A 24,745-nucleotide genomic window follows, 5' to 3' on the forward strand; every position below is an offset into this window, starting at 1 on the left:
CTGGAATCAAACTTTTGGGGTTTGCTTTTACATCTCACATACATGTTAAACATAAAGACGAATTATTTTTTTACTAAAAATTCTGCTCATGTGTATACTCACTGCTATACATTCTCGATAAACAGATATTAATTTCATAATTAAAAGTAATCTTGTGTAAATACCCTGCAGGCCTCAATGAATCAAACACATACTGTGTGTCAGGCCTCCCACTGTCTTCAAGTGGAATGTACTGGCTGGATAATTAGATAGTACATATTTTTTAACCTTATTTGCATGCATATTATATCTTTTGCACACTGACAAGCAGCAGTAACAACAAAAGTCAGATTACCACAGGGAATTCCCACAAAGAAGTCTTCATTCCTTATAATTTGCAGCCTAAATTAAAATAATTTGATCTTTGACAAGGATGAAATGTCAAGCAGAAGGGGGTCCTCTACAAGCCACAGCCTGTGGCTTCTGAAATCTGCCTAATTTATGTCAGTCACTTCTTAATACATATTTAAGTATTACACGAAAAAGATGATAAATATGCAATCTGACACCTTTGGTATTTCCCTGCTGTTAATTTATAAAGGTCTTGTGCCCCCCAAACTGACTAAAATTATTTAAATAAAGGGAGAATTGTGATATAAGATGGTGCAGGGAACATATTCACTCAATATTGAACACAGCAGGCAGTATACTAAGACAATTATTTCACTAGGCCTCAGAGTCCTGCTGTGATGAGTTACTTTCAGAATTACTAAAGGAGAAATTCTTTTGTTCAGACAGAGGAATTTTCAGTACATGTCCATTTCCATTGTGCTAACATATCAAAGTTAAATTAAGAAAGGCAAATATATTTTATTTGGTATTGTGTTTGTCAGGTAAAATGATGGTATTTAGTACACAGCACCATGTAGAAAAGTGGCATAAATAGATAATGATAAAGAAAGAAGAAAATGACTTTATAACATGTGGCTGCACACTATCCTAAGGAAAGCCCTGCTGGATCAGACTGAAACCAGCCCAGAATCCTGTTTTGCACAATTGTCAGGGATTCCAGGAAGTCTCTGTGTCATATTTATTGCCGATAGCCCTCCTCAGCAATTGGTGCTCTGCAACAAGCTACATCTGAACACTGACAATCCATCTAGCTATCATGGGCAATAGCCATTGATAATCCTAATCTCCATTGGTTTACCATATCTCTCTTAAAAGCAGTGGTAGGGAGTCTGTGTACCTCCAGATGTTGTCACTCTCCCATCATCTCCAGCCAGCATAGCCAACGGTCATGGATGATAGTAATTTTGGTGCAGCAAAATATGGAGGGCTACAAGTCCCTAACCCCCAATTCAGTGCCAGGTGTCATATCTTGCATTGGTCAATTCCATAAATTAATGGTTTGTCGTGTGAAGAAATATGTTCTGTTTGTTCTGAATCTTTCTCCACACCAAGAATAACTTTCTAAATCTCTCTATAGTGTTAGTTAAGTCGCTGGGCCTCTCCTTTCACTGCTAGACGTCCACCATAATTTGCTAAGCACTGATCTGGATTTCAAATGGGCAACCACTTCTAAATCACAACTTTTAAAAGGCTCTGCCCCTGAATGGAATAATAGGTACTAAAATTCCTCCGTAGATTGTGGGCCTCTGTTGCTTTAAGGTTCAGGAATATTCTTCCTTGTGGCTTAACCATTTAATGGATGCAGCCTCCTTACACAGGGTCCCAGAATAGCTGTCTTCCTACTCATAGTCCTTCATAGCCCTTTGCTGTACTGAGTGGATTCTGAGCATGTCAGCTCCTCTGTGCACTTTGTCTGAATGAGCAGACTCAAGTAGTGTCCCTGTCCCCCAAGTCTCAAAGCTTTCTTGGTTAGGGTCTGCAGGTTCCTCTCTTCATGGTAAAAGCTGCCTCAGGCTGGTCACTATAGTTCCTGAGCTGAGTGAGTGCCTCTTTGTGAGTCTGAGCTGCATTGCACCTGCTTAAGACTACACCTCTTAAATCACCTGCACCGTTTGCCCATATGGCATAGGTGAAAACCCTGCTGCTGAACACCCACGGTCAATAAGAACTAAGACAGGATAAAGAGGCTACATGGTCCCAAAATACTGGCAACGGCTTATGTTCCCCTCTCTTTTCAAATTCTTCATCACCTAATTGCAAACTGAAGTTCTGTGCACAGACAAAAGTTACTTTATGAAAAGAATGGTTCCCTCACACCCCAAATGCATTCTTTAACCTTTAATTAAGGAAAGCGAGTACAGTTTTCATGAACTCATCTTTAAAGGTTATAAAATTTAGATGAAATATATAGAAATAAGTTTTTCAAATTTACATTCCCAAAGCTATTCCTGCCTTCACAACTTTCCCCCCTCTATTTTTTCTCCCTAAAAAAACCAAACCTGTGCTATAGAGATCATAAACTTTCCAGTTGGTTCCTGATGCTAAGTGGCTAAGTTTTGATTTCCTGCTTTTTCAGCTGCTTTAAGAATATACTGTATTTCAGGGTGGTTTTAAACCCTACTTTTGCGCTTGTTAGCTGTTACATAATATCTCCATAGCTGGAGGTTGTTTGCTTCTGAATAACAGTTGCTAGAAACTGCAGAAAGGAAAAGTGGTGCTTGTTCTGAGATCCTGTTTGCAGATTTCCCATAGGCATTGGACCTCTGGTCTAATCCAGCAGGGCTCTTCTTATGTGGGATGAGAGGTGACTGGCAAGGCAAGGTATAAAATGAAATGAAATAAGGTCAAACTTCTTTCCCTTTTCTACTGTAATAATACTTGCCTAATAACAAAACTGAATCTTATTCCAGTGTCCAAGTTTCATCAACAGTCACTTTATTTCACTGGTCAGTGCAGATTTGGGAAATTGTTTTATGGGGTTTTTTTTGGGATTGTCACACTGTAAATTTAGAAAAATTCTGTACACTGCTTTGGAATCTAAGCAGTTTATAAATATTCATAAATAAATAAATAAATAAATAAATGCTCAGGGCTATAACAAAAGAATGCCATCAGGATTACACTGGGGGAGATGGCTTCAAAGTAGAATGCATTTTGCTGCCTAACTGCATCTTTTTTGAACTCAGCATCTCTCCCACATTTTTATTTGTATAGAGACCTTTCCTAATGTGTCTTTGAATAAATGGTTCATACATATGTTTATTATTTATTTCAAATTGCACTTTTTGTTTCTAGCTAGTTCCTTACCTGCCCTGGGAACATAAATCTGAAGTTGTGGGATACACATTATGTAAATAAATTAAAATAAATGAATAGATTAAAATAAATATTTGGCTTCACGTATAACCCTCCACTTGCTAGAATAACATATAGCAATTAGTTTCTTACTTCTATTTCTAGGGATTCATGCAGCTTCTTGCAGGTTGCTGAAAAAGTTTCAGAAGTGCCAAATTCGAAATACCAAAATTTATTCTTCATTCTGAAACATGAAGACAAAAGAAAAGAAACATCAATATCTGAACATTTCTTTTTTAAAAAGAAAAAAAGTTAGCATCCTGACTTTCATCATAAGAGATGCTAAGATCTGACATCCAGGTTGAAATAGATGATCTCATAATTTTCAAAAACTTAAATGCAGCTGTCAAGAGATATAATATCCCCTACAGCTATAACAGGAAAGTTCTGTAACAGAGATAGATTAGCTAACTCTTAGGGAGTTTTGGCAATTGCCACTTAACCAGAGACATGTCTTGAAAACTTACTGAGTCCCATTTTATGTGTCATATTTGCTAATTTGATTTCTAATGCTGTCCAAAATCCAGTTCTAGGGTATGCCATCATAATGAAGTGAGGTGGGAAAAGAAAAGTAAAAAAGAAGTCTTTCCCCAAGCTAATTCAGTGGCTTATTGTTCATTATGACAGGTATTAAAAAAATAAAAAGACAAGCATTCAATGTATTCCAGATCTTTAAATTAATAGGCTGTAAGGCAGACGTATTGACAGGAAAATGGAATACACAACAAGTTACTAATATTTAAGAAGCGAGCAGAAAAAGTTAGCTGATGCAATTGCCCCATAAAACCTAACAGAAAATACACTAATATTTACATAATATTTCAGACTGAAACATACATGACAATTTTCCTGGGCCATACTTTAATAGGTATATTAAATGTTGCAAGCAGATCTAAATAAAGCTATGCTGAAGATGTATAATTTAGGCTAATTTGTTGCGCCCCCCCCCCCACTTAACTTTAAATTGCACTTTGGGGTGGGGGAAAATTTGCTATACCAAAATTGGCTCCAATGGTTCCATCTGCACTACTCAGTTAAAGCAGTATCATACTTCACTGTGAAGAGGGCCTGACTGTTAAACTACTGCAAGAACTGTAGCTCTGTGAGGGGAATAGGGCTCTCTTAACAATTCTCAGCACCTTTAACATACTATATCTATCAGAGTTCTTGGGGGGAATCCATGCCTGTTTAAAGCGGTATCATAGTGCTGTAAATGTATGACGTGAATGTGGTCTAAACATCCCCATTCACAAACTGCATAAACAGTGCCACAACACCACCACTGTGCCTGGTAGTGAAGACAGAGGAATGTTTTGCAGGCTGCTGATGACAAACAGAGTGCTTCTGATGTACTTTGGTAGCCTTTAGCCTTCCGATGTTGAATTAGGACCGTTTCCTATGTTATCATTTTAACATGTGCAGTACATTGCAGCCATGGGAAAGTACGTATTGAAATCTGCCACAACATTTCTAGCAGAGTTACTCTCCATAGTACAAAATGAGCCCTCTTCCCCCACCTTGTGGTCCTTGAGTAACTGGCCCAAATCTTGTTCCTCTCGAGTTACAGGATTTGCAACGGGCTGCTCCTAATTTAAATTTTATGCTCCTGAATTCAGGATATTTCTGAATGATACAGAAAGCACTGCATCAGTAGGAACTACATGCAATGAAGGGATGATCAATAGTCTTCAGGAATGGCCTAATTGGGTTCCCAGAAAATCAGAACTTAATCTGGAGTACCATATTGTCCTTATGAAAAGGTCTCTTTCACATTATATCAAAGGCTTAGATAGCATTTCTTCAGCACCATAGGACTGCAATCGTTTCTGCCACTGGACTCAGCCATAAACTTCAGAAAACAAAGCTAAGCAGGAATGAGAATCTATTGTTAAGTGACATCAAGTTTTAGCAATAGTTATTGTGACTCATTTTAAACATAGGATTTTTATTCCCCACATCCAAAATATGGTTGTATCTGACTTCCATGGGCCTGCTCTGACATAGCTGGCTAGAACTTTAAAAAATGAACCATTAGCTGACTACACATTTATTTCTGCATGTGGCCATATCTCAGTTATACAGTACTATAGTGACGCCAACCTTATGCAAACTCAGAAAGATATATATACATGCAAGAGAGACAATTCAGATGAGAGTTCATACTGGCTAATAAGAATTTTTGTTCTTCCCAGGGGGAAAAGCTGTAATGTGGAGGATTTCACGCTGAGATCTCACTCCCTCTTTTATATAACTTTTATTTATAAAGCCAAACAACAAAACTTTGGGTCTGCACTAAACTACATTATTTGTCACGGAGAAGCAACTCTTTTCAACCTTCTTCTTGCCTCCACACATAAGCTATTGTATAATTCTTGCCTAACCAATGAGTTATGATGTATAAGAAGCTCATACACTACACATCAAACCCATATGTCCCAAAGTTAGTTGGATACTGACCTCGCATGCCCCATCAGTACAGGAATTTCCATTTCTGCAATGCAACTCCCTGCCACCACTACCCCAACCTGCTCTGGAGGTGCTGGGGAATTTGGGGTGGGGAATCCTGCTGTGCAAGGAGAAATCCTGCATTGATGGGATGCATTACTCAACACTACTTTGGATACAGCCCAAAGAATGTCTGATACTACATTGAACCATTGTTGGGCAGCCCAGTGCTGTCTACCCTGACTGGCAGTGCAAAGAGTCTTTGGTTCGGCCCTTGGCATCTCCACGTGGGGTTGGGAAGGACTTGTACCTGAAACCCTGGACAGCTGCTGCCAGTCAATGTAGACCATATTGAATTATAGGGACTGATGGTTGACATGGAATACGTTCCCTATGAGGCTGTAATGGTCTGCAAGGTGCTTTGTGACACTTCATCCTGGTTATTAGGAAGCCATCTTATACCAAATCCATTGATCTAATTACTTTACTATTGCCTACACTGACTGGCAACATCTTCTTTCCCAGCCCTATCCAGGGGTGCCAGAGATCTCTTCCCGCAAAGCATGTTCTCTATGACTTTGCCACAGCCCATGGCTACCTAATTTGATATCTATATACTGTACTCCATTCCCCCACTACAGATAAGAGCAGTGTTTTGTCGTGACCCCAACAAGTGTGTGCATTTCTTGAGTACTTGGCTCTCTCAATGCGGGATAAAAGAGTATGGAGAGCTACAGCCACCAAAGTTTCTTGTAGGTTTAGTGGAGCCAGTTTGGTTATCAATACTAAAATAGGCTGCAGCGCAGCTCTGCATTATGATGTTAATTAAAAAGCCCCCTACTGTTAAAACTATTTTATATAACCTTTCTGATTAAGCAATTAGATGGCATATTATCAGAAAAAATTGCCCTGAGTCTAAATATGGAAATAATAAATGTTTTATTATACACTAGTTGAGCACGTGAAAACGGCATCACAGTGGGCACAGCTAAACTTTTTTTTTTTTTTGGGGGGGGGAGTGCATAACGATGAATTTTGTTTATTAATAGAAAGGAATCAAATGGGTAGGTATAATGTAATTTTGAAAAACTAAGCCCTTTCCACCTTAAAGAGAGCACACACAAGCAATGCACAGATGCCCAATTTATAGTGTCCTAACTTTATCAGTATTTAAAGAACAGTCAAGTGTATTTATAATTCTTCACACTTTTGCACACTTGGGCCTTGATCTAGGGATTCTTCTAAGATGCAGCTGCTGTGTACATGAATCTGCCCTACTGAATAGATAGCCAATGGTGTCAGCTTTGTCAGTACCAGTAATAAATTAGAGAAGAGATGGTGAGAGGAGGTCTGAGAAATAAGTTAATGGAAATAAGTAATGGAAATCGTATTTGTTTTAATTTTGTATTTTTGTTATCTTTTTGTCTTTTTTCTTTTTGTTTTTATATTAATTGCGGAAAACCTAATAAATATATATATATATATATATATTTAAAAAATAAATTAGAGAAGAGCAGGGTAAGTGAAAAGATGCCTAAAATCAAGGCCAGCCCAATACATTTTACTGCCTGTGGCAGAGGAACAGATTGACTCCCTGGCCCTTCAAGGCAAGGTGCGTCAAATCCAAAGCTTGTCAACTTATTTTGTCACCCAAGGTAGAAAATGCCACATGCAGCTCTTCCTTCTCCTTGGCAATAAAAACAAACACATACATAATGGCGTGTGCCTCCTTGGGAGAAGTCAAACCACTGCGTTAGCAGCACAGAAGTGACCTCCCTGGGGCTCACGTTTGGCAATGTTTATGGCGGTCCTAGGCTACATAGGCAACAAGACTCTTGGCCTTGCCAATGTGGTCCAAAGGAAAGCAGAGCAAAATGTTTGGCACCAGCTTGGCTGCAGGAGTTGCAGGAAGGAGGTGTACAAGGCACCATCCAAGCATCTTGGGGACTCTCTCCAGATTTATGTAGGATTTACACCTTAGCCTTTTCTTCTCCCAAAGATAGCAAGGGGGTTATCAGTATATTCATCCACTATTGATAGCCTTGGGAAATGTGACAAATTAAATAACAAAAAAACCACACAACCTGCTGCCCTTTTGACATATGCAAAACCGGCGAGATCAGTCTTTTGTCCCATTTAGACAAATGAGATGTGCTGCATACGGGTTTCTTCTCATGCATGCAGAAACCTCTTAAATATCAAGCAGGATGAGCCACAGACAAAGGCTCCCTTTGCCCTCAGTACGGAGCACCCTTGATGGAATAGGATAAATTATATTCAGGACATGAGCTTTTCAAATAATGTTATTGTGAGGGATGTTTGTGGGGAGAATAGTTGGTTTTTTATTTAAAACATTCACTAGAAAGTTGCAACTGAGTTACTGAAAAACCTTGCACTATATTTGTTTTGGTATGCTTCCAATTAATAGTTCAGATTAATTTTGACTTTATTTTTATTCAAGCTACAAAGTTTTTGTTATAGGTTTTTGAACCTGCCCATCTAGCTCAGTACTGTCTACATGGGCAGCCAACATGGTGCTTGACTACAACTCCCATCAGCCCCAGCCAGCATGGGGAACCGATTACCCCTTAATCACTGGCAGGAACTCCCTAAGATTTTATACAGGTAAAACATGTGCTCTGCCAATGAGCTACAGCAATAACCCTAACCCTGAACACAATCTGAGCTTTCTGAATTGTTCGTTTGCTTGAAAACCAAGGAGTACGTTTTTGAGCATTTGAAAGGAAGACTTGCAAAACCCAGAGAGTGTTCACACATCATCTGCCAGCTCTACTTCAACAGCAACTCATCAAGTGGGGGGAGATTGCCAAAAGCAAGGAGAGCTCACAGACAGGCACCTGCCCCTCTCCTGCTCAAAGCTGAAAAAGGAGCTTCTGAGTATACACAAGAGCATCATTTGCAAAGACAGAAGCCTGTCTTTGAGCTACCCTCACTCTCACCTGCCCCCCGACTTCATGGAGGTAAGGCAGAGGGGGCTCGCAGCTGGGGAACTGGGGGAACTCCATTTCAAGTCCATCCCAGACTTCAGTTTGGGGTAACCTCAAAATGGGGCACCATTTTCCAGGTGAGTTCACATCTCAAGCCTCACTGCTCAAACTTAACTGGCACCACTAAGTTTTTAAAGCTTTGGTTCAGTAGCATTATAGCCCGTTTAATCCCACCCCCATCCCCACTTCTAGTCTAGAGCAGAAAAACAAGCTCACCTCGATCCACTATGCTTTTATATTCATCCTATCACCAAACCGAAAGTGGCATAGTCACCAATTCACACATATCCAGTTTTAGTGTTTTAAAGGACAGGACAAAGTATCGTTTATTCCCATGACATCTGTTAACATGTAATATAATGCTTTCACCAGCGGCGAAGCTAGCTGCTCAGGTGCCCGGGCGGCACAAATACCCTGCACCCAAGGGCAGGGCAAGCCAGGGCAGAGCATGCTACGCTGTGCCGAACCTCCACAGAGTCCACAGGCCCCACGCTGCCATTTCAGGCAGCGCGGAGCCTGCAGGTGCCTGAGCCACCACGTCACTCCCCAGGAGAGACGTGTGGCTCAGGCAAGCTGCAGGCCAGGCCCCACAGTCACCCCCGCCCTCAGTGATGACCACCCAGGGCAGCCCACACCCACCACACAACCCTTCGTATGCCACCGGCTTTCACACCTAAACCAACTTTTGTAAACTCATCCAGGGTTGACTTTTCTATCAGTATTATTTACCTATTCTGGGGAGAACAGTAGTTTTTGTGTGGCAAGATGACTCATTTGTTTATTTATTTTGATGTTTGTTCCTCAAATCACTGAATTTATTCCAAGTATGATCAGAAAGTTTAAAACTGCAGATCCATGATGCAGTCTACTCTTGAGTGAAATATACTGAAGGACAACTTTTTGCACAGATGATCAGTACAAAACAGGAAAGGCAGTGCAGCTATATGTTAAAACATAGTGCATCAACTTCTTCATCATGGGCCTACATTAAACCAAATGGTTTGATTTAAAAATTGCCAGAAATTGTCTGGAAAAGTTCATTGCCTGGGACCAAATTCAACCATCCCTGATAAAAGTGATTGCAGTAATGTTTAAAAAATCCAAATAAAATCAGGCAACACCCCTACAGTTAGGCACAACAAATGTTTAGACAATAAGGAGAAATTAGTATTAATTTATTTTAATGCTTTTAAAAAATAATACTTTTCATTGAAAAACAGCCTTTTCTCATTGCTCATAAATCTATTACCTAGGTAATTTTATACTTAGGTAAAATGATTTCATTGTGGCACATAATATATATTAATAAGATTGTATGACTTTTTTTAATGTTCTCTTTTTCTTTTCAGTCCTGTCTTGGCTATCATATAATCCCCATTTTGCTTTTTAATGAATCAAATGAAAAGATAAGGAAATGGTCAGTGGCAATGCATATCCAGAAGAATTTTATATGTCGGCAGAAAGATTTATAACAGGCTCATCTTTGACATTTTTTATTTCCAATAACTAACTCTAGGAATGGCACATCAGAGGTAATATCTTTCTGCATACTGGTTTAAACTCCTCTTTCTGAATGCTACACCAAAAACCCCGGTACTTGCATACTTTAAAGCGTGTAGCTAAAGCTCTCTGTGGTCAGTCAATTGCTGACTGTCTTGGTGGTATTCTCCATGTAGCAAGCATAGATTCAAACTGTGTGCAGAAAGGAAGAAACATTATTTTAACATTATGTTAAAAACAGCTTTACTAAGAACCATCATAAAAATTGGGGAAATAGATGGCTGGGAGCCAAACATAGTAGTGTGGTGCTTATGCAAATGTGTTGCAGAGAACTAGAGATCTGCACATGACAGGTCAATGTATGTTTATTAATGGTGTCATGTGACAGCCCCACCTGTGCCCCATGGATGCACAGAGCCCTATATTGACCACGTTCCTTAAACTTTGTGTCCCAACTGCATTTGATGGCACTTACACTTGGCGCTTTCATTTTCCTTTTTATAGTAGAAAATGAGGCACCAGTACTCATATACTGAAAAAGTGCCTAGGTTGCCAGCACAAAATGGCTGCCATGGGCAGCAAAGATGATGAAGAAGAAGACGACATGCCAATACTCCAGACGTGCCAGTACTATCACCAAAAAAGCCCTGCTTATGCTGATGATTCCTAAAGTTTCCTATCTGTGTAGTTTGGATCCTGCTCTCCATAATCTTAGTTGAATATTCATACATATGCTACTGTGCAGGCATATGATCTGAAAGATATGATCCAAAAGAAAAAGGGAGAGGGGAATTCAAGTTTGCTGACCATCTCAAATATTCCAATAAAACTTCATTTAGTTGCCAGTTCCTTAGTCTTACAAAACTGATCACCACCAGCCAACACGCTCTCACTCCCTGTTTTGTCGGCCCAGAAAGAAACCTGTAAATCCTTTTGGCATAAACTTTTACTCTTCCAATTTATCCACATTACTCTTTAAAAAAAATGATAACTAAGAACTAGATTGTGCCTTGAAGTTAAAGATTACTTTGAAAGAATACAGTTACAGATAGGTAGCCGTGTTGGTCTGCCATAGTCAAAACAAAAAAATTCCTTCCAGTAGCACCTTAAAGACCAACTAAGTCAGTTCTTGGTATGAGCTTTCGTGTGCATGCACACTTCTTCAGATACACTGAAACAGAAGTTTCCAGACCCTTCTATATAGTGAGAAGGTGGGGAGGGGTATTACAATCTTTAAATAATCTTCCCAACAATACTATACTAGCTACTATGGATGTGGAATCTCTGTATACCAACATCCCACACAACGATGGTTTACAAGCTATAAGGAACACCATTTCAGATAAAACCACAGCGGACTTTGCCACCAAACTCTGCCAATTTGTCCTTACCCACAACAACTTCAAATTCGGTGATGACCTGTTCCTTCAGATCAGCGGCACAGCAATGGGCACCCGCATGGCCCCACAGTATGCCAACATCTTCATGGCAGATTTAGAACAACGTTTCCTAAACTCCTACCCACTCAAACCTCTCTTGTACCTGTGATACATTGACGATATTTTTATCATCTGGACACATGGTCAACAGACCCTGAACACCTTCCACCAGAAATTCAATGATTTTCACCCCACAATCAACCTAACAATGAATCAATCTATGCAAGAAATACATTTTTTGGACACTACTATAAAAATACAGGATGGGCACATAGACACCACCTTATACCGTAAACCAACTGACCGACAAACATATCTACATGCCTCTAGCTACCATCCCAAACATACCAAACAGTCCATTGTATATAGCCAGGCACTACGTTACAGCCGCATCTGTTCCAATTCTACAGACAGACTCTCACCTAAGAGATCTACAGCAAACCTTTTTAGAACTAAAATACCCAGCAGATGAAGTTAGACAACAGATCAACAGAGCCAGACTGATACCCAGAGAGAACTTGCTGCAAGACAGACCCAAAAAAGAAAATAACAGAACACCTCTAGTCATCACATACAGCTCCCAAGTTAAAACAGTACAACGCATCATCAGAGATCTACAACCTCTCCTGGACAATGACAGTTCTCTTTCTCAAGCTCTGGGAGGAAGACCTTTCATTGCCTACAGACAGCCACCCAATCTTAAACAACTCCTAACCCACAATAATACTACAACCAGACCTAACACGGACACTGGCACCAGAGCCTGCAATAAACCCAGATGCCAACTTTGCTGCCACATACACCCGGACAACACCATTACTGGCCCCAACAACATCACACATACCATCTCGGGACTATTTAATTGCTCATCGTCTAACATTGTGTATGCCATCAAATGCCAACAGTGTCCTTCAGCTCTCTATATTGGACAAACAGGCCAGACCTTACGCCAAAGAATAAACGGACATAAATCGGACATCAGGAATCACAAGACAGAGAAACCAGTAGGAGAACACTTCAATCTCCCAGGACATTCTATACAAGATCTCAAAGTAGCTGTTTTACTACAAAGGAATTTCAGAAATAGACTGGAAAGAGAAGCTGCTGAATTGCAACTTATCACCAAACTTAAAACCATGGAGAGACCTGGTCTGAACAAAGACCTTGGATTCTTATCTCATTATACATAACAAAGCCATTTTTCACCTTTTCACCCCTTGCTTTTTCCTGTAAGACCTATTGCAGTCGTTAAGAGTCGTCAACAGGCTCATCACAGCTATCTGCCAATCACCCATTCCCACCACCCTTCTGAGTAATACCCCTCCCCACCTTCTCACTATATAGAAGGGTCTGGAAACTTCTGTTTCAGTGTATCTGAAGAAGTGTGCATGCACACGAAAGCTCATACCAAGAACTGACTTAGTTGGTCTTTAAGGTGCTACTGGAAGGAATTATTTTGTTTTGAAAGAATACAGTTTAGGATGCACCTGCACTATGCTGCTTTGTTAAACTCGCCGAAGGTTATATCTTTTATCAGGATTATATAAATGTGATACTCTCAAGTGGCATAAATTAACAAGAGGTTACCTCAAGCACCTGGTATAAAACCAGCACCTGGTATAAAACCAGCAATTACACAGCAGTGTGATATCTGAATGATAATAATTTACAAGAGACTTCCCGCCTAAGTGAACAGACTTTCTGATCCGTGATGCTTTATCTTCAAAAGCAAATGCCACTATTCATAATCACAGTAAGATGCTTATTAGTGCCTTGTGAAAAAATGTTATCCGCACGGTAGACAACAGGCGGGTGTGGAGGGGTGAAACCAAAAAGTAAAAATAAAAAATAAAAATGTTTTTGTCTTTTGCATTTGATTGTGTAGATTTCTACACTAAATATACATTTATATTTTTCCTGACAGTTTTTGCTTATTTTCTCGGCTTCACAGTTCTATAAGCAGCTGCTGACATAGCACTGGTATATTAATATGAGAGTTGTGATTATATATGGCTTAATAGAAGTTGTGCATCTGTGCAATGGACAATTGTGCACCAAATGAATGCATGGAAAATCTGAACAAAACAGACCACTCAAATGCCTTCTTAATATTGATCATTGCCTCATTAATATTGAACATTGTTAACAATGTGAATTGATTACAGATCTTGTTAATCTACATCGATTCCGTACAAATTTTGTGTATTGTCTGGGCAAGGTTTTTTTTAGTTTCGAAGTAGAGAATGGCTATGGTAGCCAGTCAGTGTAAATGCAACCAGGTTGACATGGTCAGTTTGTACAGATTCCCCATTCTCTTGGAGATTATTCATACTGACCAACCGATGTACAGAATCACAAATTCTTGCTATTACTATTTCCATAGTCTTCATGCCTTCATGTGAAAGCTTTTGGGCATTCTCCTTTTAGCTCACATCCATTGCAACATATACATTAAATAATGAAGGCTGCAATCCTAAAGCATAATCCCAACTATAGTGGGACTTGTGAGTAAATGTGAGCAGGGTTGTACTGAAAAATCTGTAAACAGCTTTGGAACTACCAGCTCTGATGCATTTGAGGAAAATCAATGAAGCACAGTATAAAATCTCTGTAATTGTGTGACTTATAACAGAGAACCTTATTAACTTTATAGCAAGGTCATAGAACTTCACACTTCATTTTTAAATTATGTCAGAGGAATAAAACAATTTTCCTTGTCTTTACCTCTAATATCCTGCTATGCTAACGCAGACCTGACACAGACTTTTACTTAAATTAATGAAGCTATTATTATAATTCTCCATAGGGCTATGATCAGGTTTCTATGAAGAAAATCCTGGCTGCCGGATCCAACTGCATAATTCTTACTGTATTTCAGAATCAAAAATGTACAAAGCATTTTTATGAATTGCCTCTCTGTAAGGCAGGACCACATGGAATTCATTAGTCTACTTCTGAACCAGGCAATATTTAACTCTTCCTAGAAATTAAAGTTACTAAGTGATATTTAGTGCAGATATAGTCCAAAAACCACATTTCAAAACATTGTTACAAAACAATAGAACAAATATTGGATGTTAAATCTGACTGCTCTCAATTAATGTCACAGGGAATCCTCCTGCCATGTTTACCTGTCTGTGGTCAAAGCTAAATATCTGGGACACTGGCTTTGTACCATGAGATGGACTCTCCTTCTTGAGAAGTTCTAAGGGAGGGATAGGGATCCTATAGCCCTGTTTCCTTCCACAACTCAGTTCCCCTTTTGTCAAGAAATGTTTGTGTTCGTGTGGGAGCTACATCAAATTTCTGATGCTCAAGTATGACTGTCACATTTCTTAGAAAATGTATGCATCTGATAAACTGCGCTTCACTGGCGCATGTATTTATACTGCCATAGTTTACATTTCTTTCAAAAAGCAGCAGGATGCTGTTATCTCAAATCCAAACAAATAGTTCACAAAACTTTTCAACAGCATGGAATCTCATGTAGCGCAATTGCATTCTTGACTCCACCACCGTACTGAACGAGCAAAGAATACTACCTGCTGACATTGATTTGCGACAAAAGAATTTCTCAATAAGTCTTTCTCTTTAACATTTACTCTTAGGAAACCTGTGTAGTGGGAGATATTTATGAGTTGCTTTCAGCTTAAAAATAAATCACCTCTAATTCCTCTAAGCGAAATCAATCAAAAGTCTGTAAAAAATGGGCTGGTTGTTTGGTCGATTCTGGCAGAAAAGTAAACAGCACTTCAGCTTTTCTCTACCATTAAGGCCTAAATGGCCTAGAAAGTAAATCAATATCTCCAGTCAGCCTTCTGGCCATTGTTTAGCCAGTAAATATGGATTTTCACCGGCTTACTACACTCCTTTGGGACTAACCTATAATCCACAGAGAGTAATAATAAGTTCGTTATCTAGTTCAGCTCTTTGTTGTACATTTAAATGGGCCACATCCATCAGCTGCACTTGTTGAAGTTAAGAGATGATGACATCCCATTCAACCTATTTCATAATGAAACAGTTGCAATATATTGCAGAAGGAACTGTTTTAAAGGTCCGTTTGCTGGTGGATTATTGAAATGGGCAAATGTAGGGGGGGGGATGTCAGGGGTTTAAATCCCCGATTTTCTATACAGGATTACTTCTACATTAATGAGCTAAATCTTGGCGCTGTTTATTTCTGTCACGCATACATCACACAATTTGTTCATTATTCATATCAATCTGTTTCAAATATTTCCGGTTAAATACTGCTGTGAAGCAGACAGCTGTCAGAACCAATCAGTGCTTTTTAAGTTTAGCTACCAGATGTTTGCTGGACCAAAATGATTTCCCCTCCCCCTTGCCTAGGACACAGAAGCAAACCCTCATATGGTTAGACACCCTGCGCTCTTAGGCAGAGATAGTTATAGGCCGTGACACTGAGTACTTATGTTCACTGTGCATATACATTCTCTATATAAGCAGAAGGAGTTCAGTACCAGTTGACGAAGCCATTGAGTGCCTTTACTGTCAATAGCTTCTCTTTATTATAAAGGGTACTCGGTAGTTAAAGAGTTGTTAATCACTCATTTTTCCCCCCTCCTTAGAATGGGCATTGGTTCTGCAAACTTTTAGGGTGCCAGATTTATTATGGGCAAATGACTTCTGCACCTCCAGGTCTCCTACAAAGTTCTGCTGATGTGGATAGAGCTTGTTTGCCTCCAACTTGCATCAGACCCACCTAGTGTGATCAATGCTCAGGGATGATCAGAGTTGTAGTCAAATAACCTCTAGATGGCCATAGGTTAGCCACCCCTACTCTAGGAGATCTGTACCTCCCTAAAAAACGAAACAAAAGTAGCTTAGCAGTGAGAAACCGCTGCTGCTTCTATTTAAAATTTGGAAGGAAGATGCATGGAAATGTTCCATCTTTTCCTTACCGGGAACTAGGTAGAATGGTCACAAAAATATTCCAAACATCAGTTATGTCTCATCTGCATTGTAGCCCCCTGGTGCCCATTTCTTCTTTGAGGTACTAATCTGATGAGAATGCCTCAAACATCTTCTCTCTTGGGCTTCTTAAAGAACTATCAGGATCAGGCCCTCAAGCAGTCAGGCTGGGGTTGCAGATTGCAAGAGGTCACAGTGCAGAAGCTATCACTGAAGGCCCAGAAGAAGTTAGCGTAAGGCAAGGAACTCATGGGCTTGGGGAATGAAAAGGCAGTATTGTAGGGCAAGGGAGCCTGAGCTTTCTCTAGTGAGACTAATCAATCAGAATAAGGAACACACTTGAAGGCTAGGAATTTATAGGGATCAGCTGATAAGAGTACTCAGTCAGGTGACCCATTAAATACTGCAATGTACCTTCAAAGAAGATAGCTCAGTTTGCCAGGCTTTTCTGAAGTTAAGCTTGCCTGCTGTGATCACAGCTCAAGATTCCACTCCCTTACAAGATCTAACAGACGCAGAGAACTTTGTTTCTGGGCGGCATATGCATATTGTTAATAAATAATGTGAATTAATAGACTAGCTAATGGAGCCAGCAAATTAATGGCTAAGTATTTAATATCTCCACTTAAATGGCTTTCCACACTGACTACAGCATGCTTGTTGGTAAAAAAAGAGAGAGTACTCATATACTGATCAAATGTAACCGATCTTGTAAAAAGGGTCAATTCTAGATTTTTCTTGTAAACCAAGGAAATCGTTAATAAAAATTATTATTATTATTTTTTATAAATATTTATTGAAATTTTTTAAATACAAAATGCAAAAATAATAAACAATATAACATGGATCATAAGACATTTTTCAGAACTTCTTTGGACTCCCTCGCGTCTCCCACTCCCACTTACATCATTATAAATTTTTTCCAGCAATTTATCATCTTATTTATGTTCTTAAATCTTGTTCAGTTAATTTAATCTAATCTCCAAAAATTTTATGTTTCCCTCAATCTCACTTATCGTCAAATTCAAATCTAATTCAATGGTAGGCAATTATTTATGATCTAGCATCCTTCTTAGCATTCAACCAAATTACAATACTTTTGTAGATAAATCTTGAATTTCTTCCAGTCTTCTTCAACCCTCTCTTCTCCCAGGTCTCGAATTCTGCCAGTCATCTCGGCCAGTTGCATATAGTCCATCAGCTGCATCTGCCACTCTTCCAGTGTGGGTAGATCTTGAGTTTTCCAGCTCTTAGCGATGAGTATCCTTGCTGCCGTTGTTGCATACATAAAAAATGTTCGGTCCTTCTTTAACACCTTCTGGCCGACAATGCCCAGAAGGAAGGCCTCTGGTTTCTTAGTGAAGGTATACTTAAATACCTTTTTCAACTCATTATATATCATTTCCCAGAAGGCCTTCACTCTAGGGCAAGTCCACCAGAGGTGAAAGAATGTTCCTTCGTGTTCTTTACATTTCCAACATTTATTATCAGACAAATGGTATATTTTGGCAAGTTTAACTGGGGTCATGTACCATCTATATATCATTTTCATTACATTTTCCTTCAAAGCATTACATGCAGTGAAGTTCAGCCCAGTGGTCCACAACCTTTCCCAGTCCTCAAACATAATATTATGCCCAATATCCTGAGCCCACTTTATCATAACCGATTTAACCATTTCGTCTTGTGTATTCCATTTCAGCAGCAAGTTATACATTCTTGATAATACCTTAGTTTTTGGTTCTAACAATTCTGTTTCCAACTTCGATTTCTCCACCTGGAACCCTACCTTTTTGTCACTTTTAAAAACTTCTTTAATCTGAGCGTAATGTAACCAGTCTCGCACTTTATCCTTCATTTTCTCCAAACTCTGCAATTTCCAATTATCTTCATCTTTTTCTAATATTTCCCAATATTTTGGCCATTTGGCCTCCATATTGGGTCTTTTTCGGGCCTTAGCTTCCAGAGGTGAAAGCCACCTCGGAGTTTTGTTTTCCAATAAGTCTTTGTATTTTGTCCAGACATTAAAAACTGCTTTCCTGACAATATGGTTCTTGAAGACCTTATTAATCTTAACCTTATCGTACCATAGATGTGCATGCCAACCAAAAGCATTGTTAAACCCTTCCAAATCCAATACGTCAGTGTCTTCGAGAAGTAGCCAGTCTTTTAGCCAGCAAAAGGCTGCGGCTTCATAGTACAACTTTAAGTCCGGCAGGGCAAAGCCCCCTCTTTCTTTCGCATCAGTTAGTATCTTAAACTTAATTCTGGGCTTTTTGCCCTGCCAGACAAATTTAGATATATCTCTCTGCCACTTCCGGAAGCACTCTGTTTTATCCACAATCTGCAATGTTTGAAACAAAAACAACATCCTTGGCAATACATTCATCGTTAATAAAAATTATTTTTTTAAAAAAGTGCTGTGGGTGCCAGCACAAAATGGCTTCCATGGGCAGGGAATAAAAGAGGTACCGATATTCTGTACCAGTGAGTACTGTCACCAAGAAAACAGACCTGCTTAAAACCATATAATAAAATCTGTATCTATTATCTTTCCAAGTTTCATAAAATAGCTTCAGATGGAGGCTAAAATTCTGAGGCACTTAAATAAAATTTAGGGCTTGCCCCCTGCCTAGAAAGCATGGATCCAATCAGTTTTCTGTTTCTGATCTCATTTGAATATCATATTTTAAAGAATATTTTCACCACATGCAAAGTTTTCTTCTGAACAAAAGCAGATAAAACTTTCCCATTTCCTTCAGTCTCAGCATAATTATATTGCCACTGCTGTTAAGCTGTGTGCAGCTGGTATGATCTAATGTTTTTACTTAAACACTTTTAAGACGATAAATTATTGCGTTCCTATAGATAAATTTACGTATAAGTAAACAACAGAAAGCAAACCCTGATTCTAAAGTCATGTGTTTAGTAAAAATGAAATGATTTATATCCCTTTTTTAAAAAAGTTGCCCACATCCAGGTGTGTGTGTGTGTGTGTATGGTCAGATACAAATCTATCACTTGCATGCATTAATTTCAACACATGGATATATATACCAGTACTTCCCTTACTGAAATTAGAAGGGAAGATCTCTGTGTGAGAGCAGTGAAGGGAAAGAAGTTTATTATAGGCTTCTGTGCCTGGAATAGATGACTGGATCAGGGAGAACATATTGGTGTGTGCACCCCAATCTCGATGTGACAAAAGGGTCAGTGCTTAACCAGAGTTTGGTTTCCTCGACATGAAGGTCTATGGAGGCTGTGGTGTCTTTCAGCTGTATGGTTTTGTTGTTGTTGTTTAGTCGTTTAGTCGTGTCCGACTCTCCGTGACCCCATGGACCAGAGCATGCCAGGCACTTCCGTCTTCCACTGCCTCCCGCAGTTTGGTCAAACTCATGCTGGTAGCTTCGAGAACACTATCCAACCATCTCGTCCTCTGTCGTCCCCTTCTCCTTGTGCCCTCCATCTTTCCCAACATCAGGGTCTTTTCCAGGGAGTCTTCTCTTCTCATGAGGTGGCCAAAGTATTGGAGCCTCAGCTTCACGATCTGTCCTTCCAGTGAGCACTCAGGGCTGATTTCCTTAAGAATGAATAGGTTTGATCTTCTTGCAGTCCATGGGACTCTCAAGAGTCTCCTCCAGCACCATAATTCAAAAGCATCAATTCTTCGGCGATCAGCTTTCTTTATGGTCCAGCTTTCACTTCCATACATCACTACTGGGAAAACCATAGCTTTTACTATACGGACCTTTGCTGGCAAGGTAATGTCTCTACTTTTTAAGATGCCGTCTAGGTTTGAATATGGTTTTATTTACCCATATATACAACATGAGCACAGGATAGAAGGGCTCACAGCATTAACTCGCCAACAGATCTTGCCTCCCTATTAGGTTTCATAGCTTTGGATTCAACACAGAGAGGAAGTTGACCCTCTCTGTGTCTCCTTCACTTTCAGCATCCGTCAGACTCCTGCACAGACCAGCTCTCCTGTTCTCCTAACTTCAAGATGATGTTGTTCCCAGCCAGGTGATCAAGTGAGGGAAGGGCCTTAAGGGGGGGGGGTCATATATTGGATTGCCCTGTACTACAGCTTCTGAATACAAGCACTGACCCTGACCTTTCACAAGTAATTGTGTAAGGACAACTTTTTTTTAAAAAAAAAATTCTTCCTTTCCATCTTTCTCAACTTCAATTTTCTATCCAATGCTTTGTTTCCACCAAACACAACACAGTCATAGTCACACCCAGGCACTTCAGAAAAGCGGAACAAAATGTCCTGATAAATGCTGGGCTTTGAGAAATTCAGGGGTTTGGTTATTTGCGCTAGGCTATTTTGCGCCCCGCCACAAATTTGCTAACTTTTCAAAAACAGATGTCTTGTAGAAAAATGAAAAGCATGAAACCCCAAAACTGCTAGGTTTATTTTAAGTTGCAAGAATTAGTAACGCAACAATTCTTTATCTTAAAAAAATGTTTTAACACACAAATCATTTTGAATAATCTGTATACAACTATGGCCCTTCTGAGGTCTGCACCCTAGTTGGCCTTATGATAGAACCGACCTTTCTCGGTCCTAAATCTGAAGTGCAGTTATCTTATTAACTCCAAATCGACAGGTGAGACTGGCATCAGAACATGTTTCATGATGCCCAACAATTTATTTCCTCTTGATAACAGGCTTGATGAATATTCCTACAGGATAACCTTGAGAGCAAAAAGACAATAGATTAAAGATGCACTAAGAAAATCCATACAGATAGCTGAGTGAATCCATCAGTGTTACACTGAGCAGGATCAACCATTTATGGAAAGCAGAATAACCAGGAGGTAGCAGTGACCTTCAACCTCTATAAGAATTGCAACAGGAAAAAGTAACGACAGGGGAAACATCCAATATTACAGCAAACAGACTGCTAATCAACGCATTATTGATTCTTCATTTTTGTCAAGGTCATTTAGTGTCTTAAAAAATGATCTCACACTAAACCTTTAGAGAAAAACAGAGTAAAATGCTATTAATTATGGAAGACAGTCAATAAAAAGCTGATTCTCTTAAACACAAAGGCAAATCTTGTGTTGTCCTTGATTTATGGTGATAATTATAATGATAAAACATATGCAATTTTCAACAGCCCCTCATTCAAGTTAGGTTAATAACACAGCTAAGAAGGCACATGTAAGCATATACACAAAACTTAACTTTTAAGAAAATGTACTTAACGCAAGAACAGCATAAAAAATAGCATTGAAATTTAAACTAGCCTTTTGTTGCTACTCCATGTTTCTTTTATTTGCCCAAATCAATAGGAAATTAATAACAATAATATTTTTGTACCACACCCATCTGATTGGGTTGTCCCAGCAACTCTGGTCAGCTTCTAGCAGACTCTACAGAAACACAATAGGACATCACAAAGGAAAATCTTCCCAATACAGGGCTGCCTTCAGATGTCTATGAAAGGTTGTCTCTTTGACATCTGATGGGAGGGCATTCCACAGGACGGGCGCCACTACCGAGAAGCCCCTGCCTGGTTCCCTGTAACCTCACTTCTCACAATGAGAGAACAACCAGAAGGCCTTCAGAGCTAGACCTCAGTGTCCAGGCTGAACAATGAGAGTGGAGACACTCCTTCAGGAATACAGGGCTAAAGCCTAGACAAAGACTCACTTCTTAATTGCATTCATTTCAATGGGTTGCAAATGCATTCATATACATGTTAACTCAAATGTGAGCTCCACTGTATAATCAGGTAAACACGCACATGTTTCCTACTTAAGGACCAAGATAAATTCTCCTCCATGCCTAATCAAGAGATCTATCTTGTCATCATGTAGCTGCACATAGTGATCAGCTAAACATAAGAAGGATCTAGCATAAACTGTTGGGGCATGTGCAGAGTACCCATTCAACACACCAGCAGAATGTGCCAATGGAACAGAAAAACACTAGACAGTTTGGGGCAGGCCTTTACTGATAGTATAATGCAATTCCACAGCTTACTAGATACATACACTTGTAGTATACAGCCTTTCCCGCAGCACAGAGTCTCCCTTAGGCACTCCAACACAGATTAGGCTCCAGCCAAGAGCAAACTTGCCTCAAACAAAAGGGTAGATTGTGCTGAATCACTCTCACATGCTTGCTGACTCACACTTAACTAGTTGCAGGTGCAGGACAAACACACCTAAAATTAACCAGCACACCATAATTAACCCTTTCTTGTCCTTTTCTCTCTCTCCATACATAAACCCTAGCACATTAACATATACAGTGGTACCTCAGGTTAAGTACTTAATTCGTTCCGGAGGTCCGTACTTAACCTGAAACTGTTCTTAACGTGAAGCACCACTTTAGCTAATGGGGCCTCCTGCTGCTGCCGCGCCGCCGGAGCACAATTTCTGTTCTCATCCTGAAGCAAAGTTCTTAACCTGAAGCACTATTTCTGGGTTAGCGGAGTCTGTAACCTGAAGCGTATGTAACCTGAAGCGTATGTAACCTGAGGTACCACTGTATTGCTCACTTTATCCTGGAATTGTAATGTACTATACTAAATCAAACAACTGGGTCTGCTCAACTCAGTATTATTATTGACACAGACTGGCAACAGCTCTCCAGGATTTCAGACACCTCTACCTGGAGGTGCCAGGGAATGAGTCTGAGCCATTTTGCAAGCAAAACACATCTCATCTACTGAGCTATGTCCCTTCCTCAAAAAGGTCTTCACCTGCCACCTGAAGTTGTTGTTGTTTTTTAACTTGAGATGCTAGGGATTGCTGTATGCAACACAAGTGCTTATTGGCTAAGCTACTACCTTGCCCCTCCTCCAAATAGCCCACTTACATCAAAGCAAGGGGACACATTAAAACCTTCCAAGGAACATGAGATACAATCTATGGACTAGATGACCCTGGTGCTCCCTTCCAATTCAACAATTCTATGATTTCAGTAATTTCTCTCTCTGTGTGTGTGTAACGATCAAAAATGTTGCAGTACAGCAAGAGTGTGATTGCCACTCTTGGAAATGACTGGCTAGAAGAAGCTAATTATGTGGCTTCTTCACACCCCCCCCCCCTTTCTTCCATTCCTTGCAATCCAAGCAGCAAAGATCACATTACCATCTTACAGATTTCTACCCATATTCAATGATAACAACAAGCAGGTTCTTGTGGTTTATTTTCCTTTGGATTAGAAGCAGCGAGGCCAATAACTATTCCTATTTCCTACCAAAAGCCCATCAGAATAGACATATATTTTAAAAGGATGCTGCAAGCTGACCTGTTTGTGTCAGCAAAGGCTAAAATCTAACTCTTTTGTACACCCTTCTACCCGGACAATTATTTGGAGAGCGTGCTATTAACATACATTTGCAAGGTGTAGGCAACAGGTCCTGAACCGAAGACCTCGCTATCATGAAAAGCTTTCACAGTGTTTGCTTTGTTGTTACCTGAATGACATGGCACTTAATTCTGACAATCTGTCATTTCCCAAGCAACTCCAGAAAGGGCAGTACTCATCTTTTCCATCAAAAGCTTTATGGTGCAGAACTGCCATCTTAATGTCATGTCAATCTTGCAAGCATTTAGATTGACTGTCATATTACTCTGAGACTGCCAGCAAAGAGAGGCATTTGTCTATAGGGTTTCTACCCTACAGCTTGTAGAGCTATCCTGGACTGTCTTAATAAAGATAGAAGATTGCTGTTTGCAAGGACATTTCAACAATATCAACAATTAGTCGCTGGCACGATCCAGACCAAGTTAAGTACTTTTAACGATCCTTCAATTTCAATAGTGGAAGTTTAAGCATATGCTGTAAAACTGTCCATTTCAGCGGTAGGGAGAAGTGCATTACTGTGACTAGAATGTTCTTCCCAAAAACTACTGAATGCCTATCCTTCAGGCACCTTGCACCTGACCGTTAAAAGCTGCGTCATTCAAGCAAAAGAACTTTACGATTTAGATTATCCATCCTTACGGTCTGTTTTTAATCTTCATCCCAATGTAGTAACCGCTGAATACTATTTTCCTATTTTGGGAAGCCACATGTAAATAGCTGTCACCTGGCAGTCACTTTTAATTGAATGTGTGACAGTTTCCTCACTGTGGCAAACAAACCGATCAAGAGCCTGGAGCAGCTCCCCTATGTGGAGGGGACACAATGACTGGAACTTT

The 24,745-nt window shown here is 39.7% G+C and overlaps 1 protein-coding gene across 6 annotated transcripts in view; it reads right to left on the bottom strand.

Moving 5' to 3' along the window:
- The window catches only part of DGKB (diacylglycerol kinase beta), a 298,387-nt gene that overhangs the window by 53,725 nt on the left and 219,917 nt on the right, over positions 1–24,745 (bottom strand). For all 6 annotated transcript variants that reach the window (XM_079947902.1, XM_079947906.1, XM_079947903.1 and 3 more), the window contains one exon: positions 3,340–3,430. In XM_079947902.1, coding sequence (XP_079804028.1) covers positions 3,340–3,430 — 91 coding nt within the window. The remainder of the gene's footprint in view (positions 1–3,339; positions 3,431–24,745) is intronic.

Source organism: Podarcis cretensis (assembly GCF_951804945.1).
Source record: "Podarcis cretensis genome assembly, chromosome: 12".
In the NCBI taxonomy this organism is placed as follows: Eukaryota; Metazoa; Chordata; class Lepidosauria; order Squamata; family Lacertidae; genus Podarcis; species Podarcis cretensis.